The following is a 15,063-nucleotide window of genomic DNA, read 5'->3' as shown; positions in this document are numbered from 1 at the left end:
AGTTGCCTAGTTCACAAAGATCACAAGGCAGAAACAATATCCTTTGCCATGTTTTTCAAAAAGAAAAGAATGGTGTCTAAATATCAATGTCAAAATGAGGCTCACTTTTACAATATAGATATCATATACATATGATACACATATACATATGACATACATATACATATATGTATATTTGAAATAGGGTAAAAACTTTGAATGTTTTCTTTACTGATAATTTCATTATCTTCCCTTTTTAGGAGCTGCCTGGGTATCAAGGTATCAAATCCAGCATTCCCATATAACCTGTGCGGGATCCTTTCCTAACTCAAAGTCTTTTCACTTCCTTCCAATTTAGTTTTTTCAGGAAAATGAAACTACATGATGCAAAGTATGTCAGCAAATGCCAAAAAACAAATAAGGTCACTCACACTGATATCTTATGTACACAGGAAGTTTGACATCTGGATCGTCATAAATTGAGTTTTGATGTTTTATTTCAGATATTTGGTGTTTACAGAGACATATCCATGGGAATTCAGGACAATTATTTGACTATTTGAAATAGAAATGCTCAGTCAACAAATCTGACTTTAAAATCTGGATTTTAAATAAGTTTTTCATAATTACAAGCTTTTAATCTCCATCTTTAGCTTGTTATTCAATAGATTTTTTTTAAAAATCTCAAGTTGTAAATATTAGTTGGAGGAGTAGAATAGAAACCAATTTTTGTTGTATGAGGCTGACCACATTACATACTCCTCCTCTTATTAGAGAGATTTCACTAGCTGTTGACAATGACGTACAGGGCTGCTTCGCTGGGGTGACATCTAGGGAAAATGATTCTGCTGCACCACCACACAGAACCAATTAGAGAACTATTTTCTGCGACAGGCCACGAATTTACGTGGTTTCTCATGAAAAGATGTATCTTTTAATTTCTTTATTAAGATGACATCCATGTCCCTGGAGACTTTTTGGGATGACAATCATTTGCTCATCATACAAGAACATTACTCACTGAAATCACATTATGGGACAACTGTGGAAGACTGCTCCTCATTTCACATTTTCCAAATGAGCTATTTGGCAAACTGATTATTAAAATCATATACATTAATAGGATATCTTGGCAGGAATTTATTCAAACCCTAGTAAGAAGCAAAGAGAAATAGCAGTACATATTCAACTATGGTTGTCTACTGTTGAGCTAGAAAACATAACCATGGTCAAATTATTTAGATGGTAGAAATTCAGCAAACTTCTCAGTGCGTATCTAAAACTAAGAGACCAAGTGTCGGCAGACATAGGTAGCTTTGTGAAAAGTGAATACAATTATTCAAATCTGCCACAAGTTCCTGCTTAATTACCTAAGGTTATTTCTGTATAATTCACTTAAAAAAGAAAAGTAAAAATTTCAATGATGTGTTGTAGCTACTCATTAGAACATACGGTTGAATTTTTTTTGAAGTGAAAAATACAGTTTTGTATTATGAAGCCAAAAGCTCATTTAGAGTAGAAGAACCAGCTATGGCCTTTAATTGTATTCTGGTAAGTATTCCATCAGCTCTGAGGTATTGGGAAATTCCTCATCAATTATTTATTATGAATCAATCCATGCTGAGCTCCGGATTAAAGGTTGGCAATGAAGAAGCTAGAGAATAATGAAAGGAAATAGACAACTGGATTGGCTATACAGTCACAACTTATTAAATGCTATTGTAGAAGTGATGTGGGAGTAACTGGACACTGGGGGAGAAGCATCAACATAACATGGAAAGGGGCAATGGCCAGTGAAGGCTTTGGGGAGGAAGTGATATGTGACTATGGCCTCAGAGGATGAGTCCATGGCAGCCATCTTTTGAGGATGCCTCATAAAGAGAAGAATGGCATTCTGGCAGAATAAACAGCAAAGAGGCACCAAAGGGCATGGTGTATGAAGGGGAAATTTCAAACCACTTGGTGCTTTGATGGTACGTTAAGCACAAGGCAAGCAGTAGCAAGAGATGAGGCTGGAGAGGTAGGTGGATCCCAGACTTTGGGAACCCTTGCAAGGATATGTTTATATATTATAATTTCTCTTTTTCTAAGATGCATGTTTTTTTTTCCACTTCAATTTTTCTGAAATCAGAGTGCATACAATTACTTTTGGAAGAGACTCGCCAGCTGCCGGGTGAAGGAGGCAGTTGTGATGAAATGGATACTGCCTGCTCGCTCGTGTGAGAACTCAACCATGCTGACAATTTTATCCACTTGGACCATTTTTCCTCCCAATTACATTAAAATGGTAGCGATGCAGTGAAGTTGCTCTATGTATAAAAGGTTGCTTCTGATACTCAGCTAAGTAATTACAGTAAGAAGAAATGACCTAAATAGAGCATACAATATAGGTAATTCTTGAAAAATCTGGATGCTAAAAAGAAAAAAAAAAAAGAAATGAAAAGTAACTGGCCAGAGAACATAGGAGAAGCTCAATTAAGCATGGTTATAAGCTAAGGATAAGGACCCAAGAGAGAAAAAAATGAAGACACATGTATGGGAGGAATAAATAATGAAATGCCAGCCCAGAGAAAGCAGGAAGTAAGGGCCACGGAGACAAGGCCCTGGATTGTCTTGAACATTCTTTGAAATTGGAGAAAAGGTGTTAAGAACAACTGAGAGACATGGTGCGTTTGGTAGGCATGTGGAGATCTGCGTGAGGTCATACCCGATGTCTTCCATTTCCTTAGGAAGGAGAGTGAGCTGTGTACCAGAGCCCAGGGAGAGATGGGGAGCTAGAACACACCTGCCTTCTCACTCGCACACCCAACCAGAAGTCAGAGGGCAAAGGTGTGTGGAGAATCTAGACTGTAGAGCTCAGCCTTCTGAAGCATAGACGGGACAGAGAGAAGTCCGCACACGGAATAGCTGGCGCAGGCGATAAGCTGATGTGGAAGACTGAGCAAAGATGGCCACAACAAATTCCTGCTAACTCTCTACATGTGCTCTTTTGCAATGTGACTGCCACTCAGCCGAGGAAGAGGTGGAGTCTAATTCCCTACCTATGAGTCTGGGCTGACCTGCGACTTGATCTGACTGATGGAATGCGGTGGAAGTGAGGTTTTGTAACATCAAGAGGCCTTGCAACATTTCCCTGTACCCTCTTGAAACACTAGCTGACATGCAGTAAGGATGTCTGCTTGAGGATGAAACAGCCAGTGGACAAAGAGGTCCAGGCAGGCACGTAAAGAAAGCCAGCATGGACCATCCAGCCCCAGTCAGGCAGCCACGACTCAAGCCACACAAGTGACTCCAGCAAGGTTGCTGCACAGCATTCAATCTGTGGGGAGTTTGTTAGGCAGCAATAGATAGCGATGCATCTGGACTGCAGGGCCTTAAAGGAGGATTAACTAAGAATATTCTAGCTTATCTTCTGAGCCCTATGAGGTTGGGGTATGTAGTAACCTTGCTGTGTTTTTTGTCTCTTGTTTTGTAAATACTTTATAAAAGTAGAAGGATAATGAACCTTTTAAAGTTAAAAATACATTCTAGATCAGTGGTTGCTAGGGGGTCAGGGAGGGGAAGAGGAACGAATAAGTGGAATATGGGAGATTTTAGGGCAGTGAAAACTATTCTGTGTGATACTGTAATGGTGGATACATGACATTATGCATTTGTCAAACATTAAAGAACTTGTACATCACAAAGAGTGAACCCTAATGTAAACCAGGGATGTTTAATAATGTATCAACATTGACTCATCAGTTGTAAGAAATGCTGATATAAAATGTTAATAATATTGGGATGGGGGGTGGGGGTGGGCTAGAAAGGGTCAATGGGGGAAAAGGGGAACATCCTATCTAATAAAAGAGAAAAATGGTAATTGGCGTACGACGATACCCTTTTCATTGGCTAATCAGGGCTATATGCAAATTAACTGCCAACTATGATTGGCAGTTAACTGCCAACTATGATTGACAGTTAACTGCCAACAAGATGGCGGTTAATTTGCATATGTAGGCACAATGCAGGGAGGCAAAAGGGAAAGCAGGAAGAAGCCCCCTGCCACTGACAGTGATCGGAAACCCAGGGGGGAGCTAAGAGCTGCCCCCCCAGCCATGATCGGAGAATCAGGCGCCTTTGCCGCCCTGGCCAGTGATAGCAGGAAGTAGGGGTGAAGCCAGTGATGGGAGCTGGGCACGGTCGAAGCTGGCAGTCCCGGGAGCTAGGGGTCCCTTGCCTGGGCCTAAAGCGGAGCCCACGATCGCGGGGCCGCTGCAGCTGCGGGTCCCCGCTGCCCGGGCCAGACACCTAGGCCAGAGGCGTTAGGCCTGGTCAAGGGGCCGACCCGGTGATTGGTGATCGGAGGGTGATGAGGGTCAACTCCTCTGGCCAAGGCATCAGGCCTGGGTGGGGGGCGGAGCCGGGGATTGGGGGGATATGATGGTCCCCTTGCCCAGGCCTGAAGCCTGGGTCAGAGGCGTCAGGCTTGGGCGGGGGGTGGAGCAAGCGATCAGAGGGAGATGGGGGTCCCCTGTCCAAGCCTGACACCTCTGTCAGAGGCGTCAGGCCTGGGCAAGGGGCCGATCCTGCGATTGGAGGGTGATGGGGGTCAACGCCTGAGGGCTCCCAGTATGTGAGAGGGGGCAGGCTGGGCTGAGGGACACTCCCCCACACACACACACAGTGCACGAATTTCGTGCACCGGGCCCCTAGTATATAATACTTGCAACAATAAAGATTTTTTTTAAAAGAGAAAGTTTGATCTCTTCAAAAATAAAGTGGAATTATATTATAAAAAAATAAGATGTTAATAATAGGGAAAGCTATGATCGGGGGGGAAAAGGGATATGAGAACTCTCAGTACTATCTGATCAATTTTCTGTAAACCTAAAACTGATCTACAAAATAAAGTCCATTAATATATTGTAGCTTTTTAAAATATATCTTTTTTATTGTTGATAGTATTACAGATATTTCCCATCCCCTGCTTTATCCTCCCCTCCCAGCCCCTACCCATCCACCCAGGTCTTCACTACCCTATTGCCCATGTCCATAGGTTATGCGTATATATTGTAGCTTTTTAAAACCCATTCTTAAAATCAAGCCAAACCAAACTATAATGACAGATGATGGCAGGAGAGTGGGGTTCCCTAGGTACCCTCAAGAGTGTTCTATAATTTGTTTTTTAATGTGAGGATTACTATACTCAAGACCATAGTTTCCTTTTGTAGTAGCTCTACAAATAAAACAATACTGTACATAATTTGCCTAGAGAAAAATATAAGGACATAAGAAGTGCTGTTTACCTCCAAGGAGAAGAGTGAACGTGTCACCGTGTTGATTTTGAAGAGTTCTCATGAAACCTATGGGATCTTTTTGTAATTTCAGGGCCAGTCCAAAGTAAGGAAGCCAGCCTTTTAGCAATGGAGGCTCACCAGGTCTCCTGTAAGAAAAAAAAAGAAGAAGTTAAATTAAATCATTCTTATTTTAATGCATGTGTATTATCAATGCAGTCTAGAAGTGGATTGAATGAATTGCACAGCTTCTTTCCATTTTTTTATTTAATGATTCCTATATAGTCATAGAAATATACTTACTGAGCCTCTGGTATGTGTGGCTCTGGGACAGACTGTTCAATTCAGAGCTTTCTGTGAGCAAATTTTTTAAGAAATTGTGTGTGTGAGGCCCAAATGGCTGGCTGAAACAGGTACATATAGTCACATCTTATTCTGAGAGCTCTTGCTGAGTCTGGGTGATAGATGTCAGGTATTTTAGTAATCAAAGTAAAGCTCTTTCTTATCAGATCTCGATTACACTGGAATTAGGTAATTACAAAAGGTGCAATTAATAATCTTGAAAAATGTTTTATGCTGTGAAGAACAATAAAAACCCGAACATCATTCCCACAAAGTATATCCTGTTATATTCTTTTATGAACATTTTTATTTAAACTACGGTGAAGAGAAATATTTAAATTTCATAAGACAACTTTTTAAACATGAAGTATGTTCAATGAAACATTAAAATGCTATGAATTAAAAAATAAGTTTCTTTTTTTTTTTTTACTTATAATCCTAGAAAAAGTGGAATTCAAAATTTCTTCCTAGTCATTTAGTTGGGGAACTCAATTTGATTTAAATAAAAATAAAAATATTCAAAGCCATTTTATCCTAAAAGAGATTAAAACAGATGTTCAAGAAAACATGGGTGATTCTCTGCTCCATCTGTGAAGTGATATACTACATGAAGTGCAACCCATTTTGATTAATCACAAGATATTAGTAGCTCAGATCTAATCAAAGATCAAGATTATGATCATATGCAACATGGACTTTTATGTCACTAGATTAACCCTATCAGAACCTCTTATCTTCCCACAATCCAAGATGGTGGAATTAAGCTTAAAAAAACAAACATCAGGTCTTTGGGGTGGGGGGAATATACTAAAAAATAATAAAATAAAATAATCCAGAGTGTGATAGAAATCTAGGAACTAGGTTTTCTGTTTTTAGAAGACAATTTATCTCTATAAGAATGTACAAAATATATGCTGCTATTTAAATACATGTACTTAGAAATAGGAAGACAAGAAACATGCATAGAAATGAATCTTATTCTTCATCCCTTTCCTCATTGTTTTCTGGAATGCAACCTCTAGCAATGGAGACTTGGTTTTTTTTGAGACATATAAAAGTGTACCAAGAAAATGTTGTAGCAGCTACTCTTATATCCAAAGATTTAACAACAAGAACTTTGCACATATGATTGTAGAGCAGGATCCCCAAGCTAGCAAATGCCACTGCATACAGGCTGTCAATAATGACCCTTTCAAAATTAGTAGGTGAACTGGTTCACAAAATTTCCTTTCAATATATTAACTCTTTCCCTTGGCCTACTTTTACTCTGTCTTGTTTAATATTCTGGGAATGTTGCATTGGGACAAAGATTTTCAAAGGCTTTTTATCATATCCTAATGTAATGCAACTAATTTTATCCTCTATGTTCTGTTGCTCAGTCAAAAGCTATATTCTGCATGGGGTTTCCACTGGGGGAAAGGATGGAGCTCAGAAATCCAGGGGGTTAGTAGCTTAATGTCCAGGGTCAGGGAAACACATTAGGAGGCCATTTTATTGTTACAAAAACGAGAGGGTCATCATTCCTTACAGCTTTGTTTATTTTGGCAGCAACAGCTTAAAACTATTAAACACCATGTCACAACTTTGCATATTTTCCGGAAAAAATATAGTGCTAGTTCAACTTATGACCCATTGAAGACAGATAACAGTAATCTGTCTTCATCAGTATATTCATAAAAAATTTAGGGGAGAAAGCTATCACCGTAACGATCCAGAAAGTCCCACTTGCACCTGGCACACTACAAATACTGCGATTTATCTCTCTCATGCTCTGTGACTTCGAAAATGAAATACCCACTGCCCACTGCCGAGTGGAGGGGATAGGATACCCAATGCTTTTTGGGAAATATCAAGTTCTGAAGCTTGAAATGGGTAGATCCAGAAGCAATGATGGGTAACAAAAACAACAAACAAAAAATAAATGACATGGTCCATACCCCCTCTTAATCCCACCCAAACAATATAGACTCTCTCATACATCCTCTTTACTCTTTAAGAGACTATAAGGACACATCTCAGAAAGTATACAAATGAGAGCTTACAAAGGTTCCCAATTATTAAACCCAAGTTCTGTGCAGAAACCATTGTATCACTGCTCGCAATTTCTTCCATACAAGTTGTGGGACCCATCTTGAAGTTTAATTCAAGTGTCAAATATGGTCCAGATTTATACAGAAGCAAATAGTGGACAATAATCTAAGAACATAAAATGTGTGAATTAGAATAAACATCTAAGACTCTTTTTTTGGTTAAAAAGCCTCTAAAATTGAAAAGAGTGAATCAACACAAAATAGTTGGTTTCTAATAACATTTGAAGTTTGTTTGTCTTCATGCTACCTGTTTGGTTAAATACATACATAAAAGAGTTGGCTAGTGACCTATCATACATTGTTCCCATTGACATTTAATGCCCAGCACTTTCCACAGCAATCTATACTCTGTACTTGTAAACATAATTCCTTCTTTTCCATTTTTTTTCTGTGATCATTCTAGACTAGGAGTCCAAGTTATTGTAACCACCTCCTAAGTAAGTGGTGAGAAATCTTTACACATGTACAACAGTTCAGAAAAAATAAAAGTATGTGCTGATGAAAAGCTTTTCGAAGATGTAATCTATTTGTATCAGGACACCTAATGTCTGTGATAGTAGTTAGCAAGTTTTAAAAAATATTCCTGATTAGTGAAGATTTTTGTGTGTGTGTGTGCAGTCAAAATTTCAGAAACTACACAGCTGATGTGAAAGGCAATATTTGGTTAAAACAGTGACCTTTTGAATAAACTGTTGTTGAGCAAGGGACTTTTGATGTTGCTCTGCTTCTCTTTTCCTTGAATTACTTTGGAAGCCACTTAACTGGAAAATGGAATTTGCCTCACAGTGCTTCTTAGAACTGTGCTTGAAATGATCTCTATTTCTCCACTCTTCCTTGGCTCCAATGTGAGCAGGAGGATCCCTAAAATGTTCCCACAACTCTAGACAACTGCGAATTAACATGCTCTTCAGGATACGGGGAAGAGGGGACATGTTTGTAAGGCTATGGGGGAAAGACCCTGAAAGAGGAGGAGTGGGTGGAGGCCTGGCTACACTGGGCTGCCAGCACCCTCAGTGAGATCCCAGTTGGGTCCAAGGAAGTGCAGAACCACATGCATTACTTTTCTGGGAAGCCAGAAGGGAGTTACAGCCAACTGGGGGCACTGCAGTCATGGGTGCAAAGGTGGAGGGCCACGTGGAAAGCCAGGAGGCACTCTGGGACAACAGAGACAACCAACCTGAACATCTGCACAACAGGATTCACCAGATCAACAGGAAGGAAGGGGAAGGGAGAATCCTAAATCTCATTTGATATCTATGAAAAAAGAGACTAGGTTTTAAACTAGAAGTGATTGAGCAACTTTTCACTGAAAATATTCAGTGTTTTCTGCCAACAGCAGATATAGGGGCTCCTGAGAAATTTGAATTCAGTTACAGAGAAAGAAAGTCACATTTCTGCACATCTGACTCTTACTGGGAAATTTTAAGTCCAGTTCTCTAGCCACGTAGACCTTCAGTTTCATCTGAAAATGGGAATCAACTCTATACCTTAAGGGGTTAACCGTTCGGGCTAGATTATTTGAAAGTAGCTGGTACACAGAACTGGATTAGTTTTCCCGGTTATTCATACATCATAGGCAATTGCACCTCAGTGGTTTTGCCCGCCCATTCTCTGCCTGAATGAATTCACTGGTCAACCCTCCCTGCACATCTCTACCTTTGATCGAGCTGCTCAGATGACTGGGAAGCACCGCCCCATCCTTTGAATTATTGGCTAAGTGAAGGTAAGTGCCCAGGTACATATGGATGCAGTAACTTTATGTGAGCAGGCAAAAAGCTGAAGATAACAATAAAGGCTATCACAGAGCCACTTCAACTCCAAGGGCCGTGGTGGACTGAGCTGATGGTTTCCAGGGCTCCATCAGTGAGGAGGGGTGGGGAGAAGCAATGACTTCCCTGGGCCCTTACCACAGACAGAGACAGCAGGGGGTGCTGTGTGACACAGAGCCCATCAAATTTACTTTTCAGAGCAATTTGGTCACAATATTCTTTTAAGTGAATAAGTGGTTAAATAACCACAGACCCATACCATATTTCTCTTTTCCTTAAGTTATGTGAATATAAATGCAAAGAGAAATGCCTACTGTATTTTACTATAGTAATGGTTGTTACTTCTGGGTGGTGAGATGCTGATATCTTCTAATTTGCCCGACTCTTTTGAAGAGTGCTTCTCATTTATTTTGTAGAATGTACTTCTGTTTGGGCTGTTTGATGTTTTCTCATGATTAGATTGAGGTTGTAACATTTTGGGAAATAATCCCACAGAAGTGATATGCCCTTCTCAGTGCATTGTTGTTTTTGAAATTTCAAGAAAATGCGATTTTAGTGCTAAAATGAAAGCCACGTACAGAAGGCACTGTCTTCTAAAAAGTAGAGGATGACAAAAAAAAATACACCCTACAAATGAATCAAAGGCTGGTTCTAAAAATGAGCACAACAGTCTTCCGGCGGTGAGTGGAGAAACCGCCTGGGATTTATCATACGGACAAGCAGACCCACGCCACCCACACTGGGGATCTGACTGTATAACTGTACAAGTATGGACACAAGGTGTCACCAGGATGCCCCATTACTTCCATCGGGGTTTAGGGGACATGCTAATGAGGCAGGCAGAGCTGGTTTCTCCTACATCCATGGGAGGGAGGGGTGCTCTTCAAAACTGGGGGTGCAGCTGCCAGACTGTGACACTGATGTCCCTGATCATCTCTTCAAGGCTCCACTCGAAGGAAGAAGTCTTGTAGCACAGGGTGCACGGTCTCCACACTCCCTCACAAAACCCCGGGGCATCTCGTGTGTACAGTTAGGGACAGGTTAATTCCCCCACCCCCCGGCCTTGTATATGATAAATCATATATCCTTTAGGACTTTCAATTCACATGTTGAACATAAGTGATCTGCTTAATATTTGTTTACTGCAAGAATCAGACTTACTGTAATCTCTTTTCAGGATGAATGTTAATCCAACTCTGTCTAGAAAAATTACATAATTCATTATCAAAAGTAATCTCTCTTGTACCCTGCATTTAACCTTCATTATTCCCCCCCAGTCCTGTAACCTTGCAAATCCACTGGTGCTGTGTGATTGTATGGAATTAGAGCAAAACCCAAATGAACATGACTAAATATATCCTCACACCCTAGAACACAACTCTGCAAGCCATACTGCAGTTCAATCTTTAGCTGTCAGTTCATCTCTGCAATTGTGTGATCCGAATAAAGCTTTGTCTGTAGAATGTGCCTTGTATACTCAATTCCATTAGCCGACTTATACTAATGCTTTGATCAAGTGAGTGATTTGTAAATGCTTCTGTGGATAAGAAGCCCAACCACATCCATGTAGGATTTTACTCAGAGAAGTCTCTATTGAGTTTTCTTTCTTTCATTTTTTTTGTGTCTGTTTGTTGTTTTTTAACTGAGAGAGATGCCTACATTGGCACCATGGAAATAATGTCAAAGCATATTTTTAAAAACCTATCATTTAACATTTAATTGAGTCTCCAGCAGACTTCACAAACAATGACTACACAACTGGAGCACATTTCTTTATGAACTTGACCCTGGGTTCATAGTGCATAGTTCAAATCCGTATCCATTCTCACAAGCTTTATGGCAAAGCCTTCTGATTAGTTTTGCCACATGGTATGACTCAAATTGCAGGCTGTGCCAACTCCCACTGGCTTGGTGATTTTGGCCAATTTATTTAACCTATCTGTGCCTGGGGTTCCTCATCTGTAGAACAGATATACTAGCGCACTTTCCTCATGTGAGAATTAATCAGATGCCGGCAAAGAACTGAAGGCAATGACTTGCACACAGTAAGCACTCAGAATGTTAGCTGCTATTCTTCTTAGTATTATTATATCTCCATATCATTATATAAGGTCACATAAAATACACATCCAATAATGGTTCTCTTCTGACCTCTTTCCTGAAAGTTTTCATTAGAGCACCAATTTTTAAGATATGTTTTCATTTGATTTCATATTTCCTTTATTTGCCTATTTTAGACTTTAGTTTAGGGCTACCAGCTGTGACCTGATGGTCAAGAAATGGGGCACCAGCATTACCTTCTTACTTTGAAAGAAACTACAACTTTTCAGGCTTTGTATTCTCTGTGTGAACACACTGCAAGATACAAAACTGACTGAGAGAGCACTGGGTCTTAGGAGAAGGCCAGTCAAGAGTGTTTAAACGGCCCAGACAATTCTAAAAGAAAGAAAATTAACTCATAATTGAAAGTTATTTCAACTCCTTAATTAAAATAGAAAACCATGCAACTGAATTTGTAATTTCTGAAATGATCAGTTGCTAATTTATTTTACCGTCAGGATTTGATTGGACTCCATGGAAGATATATCAATTCCATTAACTCATCATTTCTTACATTGGATTAAATCATTTGATTTTGAATGTTTAATCAAAGATCAGAACTCACAGAATTGTGGAAACTAAATTATAACAGAGAACTAGCCTGGAAAGCCTTGGAAATGACAATGTAGAGATCAATGCCAACAATATATAAATGCATAGTCAACTTACCAAATGCCATTTCATCAACCTGAGCCAATAAAAAAGACAGCTCCAAATTTTAAAGGACAGCACTAAAATAAGCAAACCCAGCTTGCCAGAACCATTGGAAAAGAATTGAAGGGTGCTTGGTTTGCTGAGGTGGGAAGCTAAATAGTCTGAAGACTGTATGTCACATTTGTTTCATAATATAATAATTCATAATCATATTTTAATTGGGGCAAACTATTAACATAGCATAAGTAATAGTATTCCTCCACTGTTAACACAGTACGTGGCCCTGAGAAAGGCAATGTTTTGATCTTGTTACAAATCAGAGGGCTTTTCAGAAGGGAAAATACCATTCTTTTCCAAATATTGGTTTCTAACTTTAGCTGGTAATTTTAAGTCACTGCATAAAAGGAGTGATTTCAGGAAGTCCATCATCACTAATATTAGAACATGGGACATAGAAGAAAGAGCACCATGTTTATATACAGAAATCACAAAGGTTTGCAAGGTCTAGAATTCTATACTAGATCACCTTTTACATTTTTTATTTTTAAAATATATTTTTATTGATTTCAGAGAGGAAGGGAGAGGGGGAGAGAGCTAGAAACATCGATGAGAATCATTGATTGGCTGTCTCCTGCACAACCCCTATTTGAGATCAAGCCCGAAACCCGGCCATATGCCCTGACTGGGAACCAAACCATGACGTCCTGGTTCATAGGTCAATGCTCAACCACTGAGCCATGCTGGTCAGGCATCTTTTACATATTTTAAATATATTTCTTATGGTCTGTTTGCTTATGCTACTCCATCATACAAGCATCCTCCCACTTGATTTGTGAAATCAGTTTTTAGTGTTAAAAGCATAATCATTACTTAGGTTGTGCTCAGTGGCTTTTGCTTTTGTGTTTGCCTTGTGTTTTTGTGTATCCATCACTAATTCTTATCAAGCTTCTTTCAGTACTAAAATCTCTCTAAGTGCAGTCAGACATATGGTCCTGTACTTTTCATATAGCTCTTTTCTATCCATTTTTCCTTTGCTCCATTTAATAAGAGACTTTCTTGATTTTATCCCTTTCACAGATTATTTTATTTCCACCCTTAGATTTCTAATTTCCAAGAGTTCTTCTGTGCCGTCTGATTATAATTTACACAGACGGCAGTCCATTCTTGTTTTATGAAGGCGATTTCTTCTCTACGAGGGTTAAGCATAGTTCTTTGGGGTTGTTTTTCCTGTCTCTGAATTACCTGTTTTCCCCAAGTCTCCTATTCATCCTTGTTTCTTTGTTATGGTTTCTCTCTCTCTCTCTCTCTCTCTCTCTCTCTCTCTCTCTCTCTCTCTCTCTCATAATGGAAGCTTTCTTTCCCCAATGTCACATGATCCTTAGCTTCTTTTCCCATTTGAAAATGTGCCTGTGTCCCTGGGGCTGGTGGACTTCACCACATCCTGAATGGAAGTCACTTTAATGACTTAACAGAACTTAAACATTAGGTTTAAACTTAGGTGTTATTGGCAATTTCCACACCATTACTATATATTGAAGAAATAAATTTTTATTTTCATACTTTCTAAACAAAAATCTCATCTTTAATGATTTGCTAGAACAATCCATATGACTTCTGCAGAACAGCGTCCTAAACCTGAAAGAGTTCATTATGTGTTTCCTAAATAAGGAAAGAGAATCAGAGAAATAAAATAACCTGCCCAAAGTCACATGGCCACAAAGCAGCAAAACAAGATCAGGAACCAAGTCTGACTGTCAATCCAATGACTTGATTTCTCTGCAACACACTCCAACGAGAGTCAGGCACGAGTCAGGGTTAAGGGAGTCCTGACTTCCTGAAATCAAATTTTCTCTTTCCTGGTAGCTTTTGCACTTGCAATGAGCCCAGAGGTGATAATCCTATAAAGTAAATAAACATAAGATGTTATCTCCCACAGGGCAACTTCTGTTTGTGGCTAAATGAGCCAAGATGAAGAAACACTTCAAATAAAAGACTCAGCTGGAATAACACAGCAAAGAGGCTGCTTAGCTTGAAAGAGAGTCTGGCACATAGCCACTGTGATTCATAAACTATAATGTAATAAACTTGTATGAACAAAAATCTAATTTCCATATTCAACACTGGTTACCTGAATGAGCCATATGAGAGCTAATTTTTGGAAACAACATTAAATCTCTGGAAACAAAACGAGCCACTTGATACCAGCCAGAGTGTGGTAGCTAAAGGGTTTCAAATTCTACAACCCATGAATCCCTTTCCCCATCTCCAGATTCTAAGAGGTACCTCTAGAAACGTCTGAAATGAAATCTTAGTCTAGTGCAATGCTTGCTTTTTTTAATCGCCCCTGGTTGGTGGAAGTATAATACAGGGTCCCAAATTAGGCATCTGAAGCAAAAGAAACGATGAGGACATCTGAGACTCAGAACGTTTTAGTCTTCAATATCACCAACTCAGACAGATGCGTTATTTGTCACAAAGTGACAGTAAAGTGTAATAAAAAATTTATGGCACCAACGTTCTTAGAGGCTAGAACCAGCAGTATTTACCTCCAAAGGCTCAGACAAACTTATCTTACCAAAACCTCAGTAAAGCCCTGAAAACAAGGAATATGAGGATAAATTTTTAAGGAAATAACTTAAGAGCTGTGGTAAATTGTAGTAATGTTCAAAAAGTCGTCCTAGCCCAGGGGTGGGCAACCCCTGGCACAAGTGCCAAACACGGCACGCTAGTAACTTTTGCTGGCACAAAAAACCCTCTCTTATAATCTCCCATTTACAATTTTTTTCTTAATATCAACTTTTTATTTTTCAGATAAATTCTGTGTAGGTGCATCTTAGATAAATAAATAATTTT

The 15,063-nt window shown here is 39.4% G+C and overlaps 1 protein-coding gene across 7 annotated transcripts in view; it reads right to left on the bottom strand.

The window, feature by feature from the left end:
* Nucleotides 1-15,063, bottom strand: part of LOC132220110 (cytochrome P450 7B1) — a 154,576-nt gene that overhangs the window by 21,882 nt on the left and 117,631 nt on the right. For all 7 annotated transcript variants that reach the window (XM_059673048.1, XM_059673051.1, XM_059673054.1 and 4 more), the window contains one exon: nt 5,268-5,404. In XM_059673048.1, coding sequence (XP_059529031.1) covers nt 5,268-5,404 — 137 coding nt within the window. The remainder of the gene's footprint in view (nt 1-5,267; nt 5,405-15,063) is intronic.

The sequence above is a fragment of the Myotis daubentonii genome, chromosome 17 (assembly GCF_963259705.1).
Source record: "Myotis daubentonii chromosome 17, mMyoDau2.1, whole genome shotgun sequence".
NCBI classification, from domain to species: Eukaryota; Metazoa; Chordata; class Mammalia; order Chiroptera; family Vespertilionidae; genus Myotis; species Myotis daubentonii.
The sequence above is the reverse complement of the archived record's forward strand: the minus strand, read 5'-3'. Positions and strand labels throughout refer to the sequence as shown.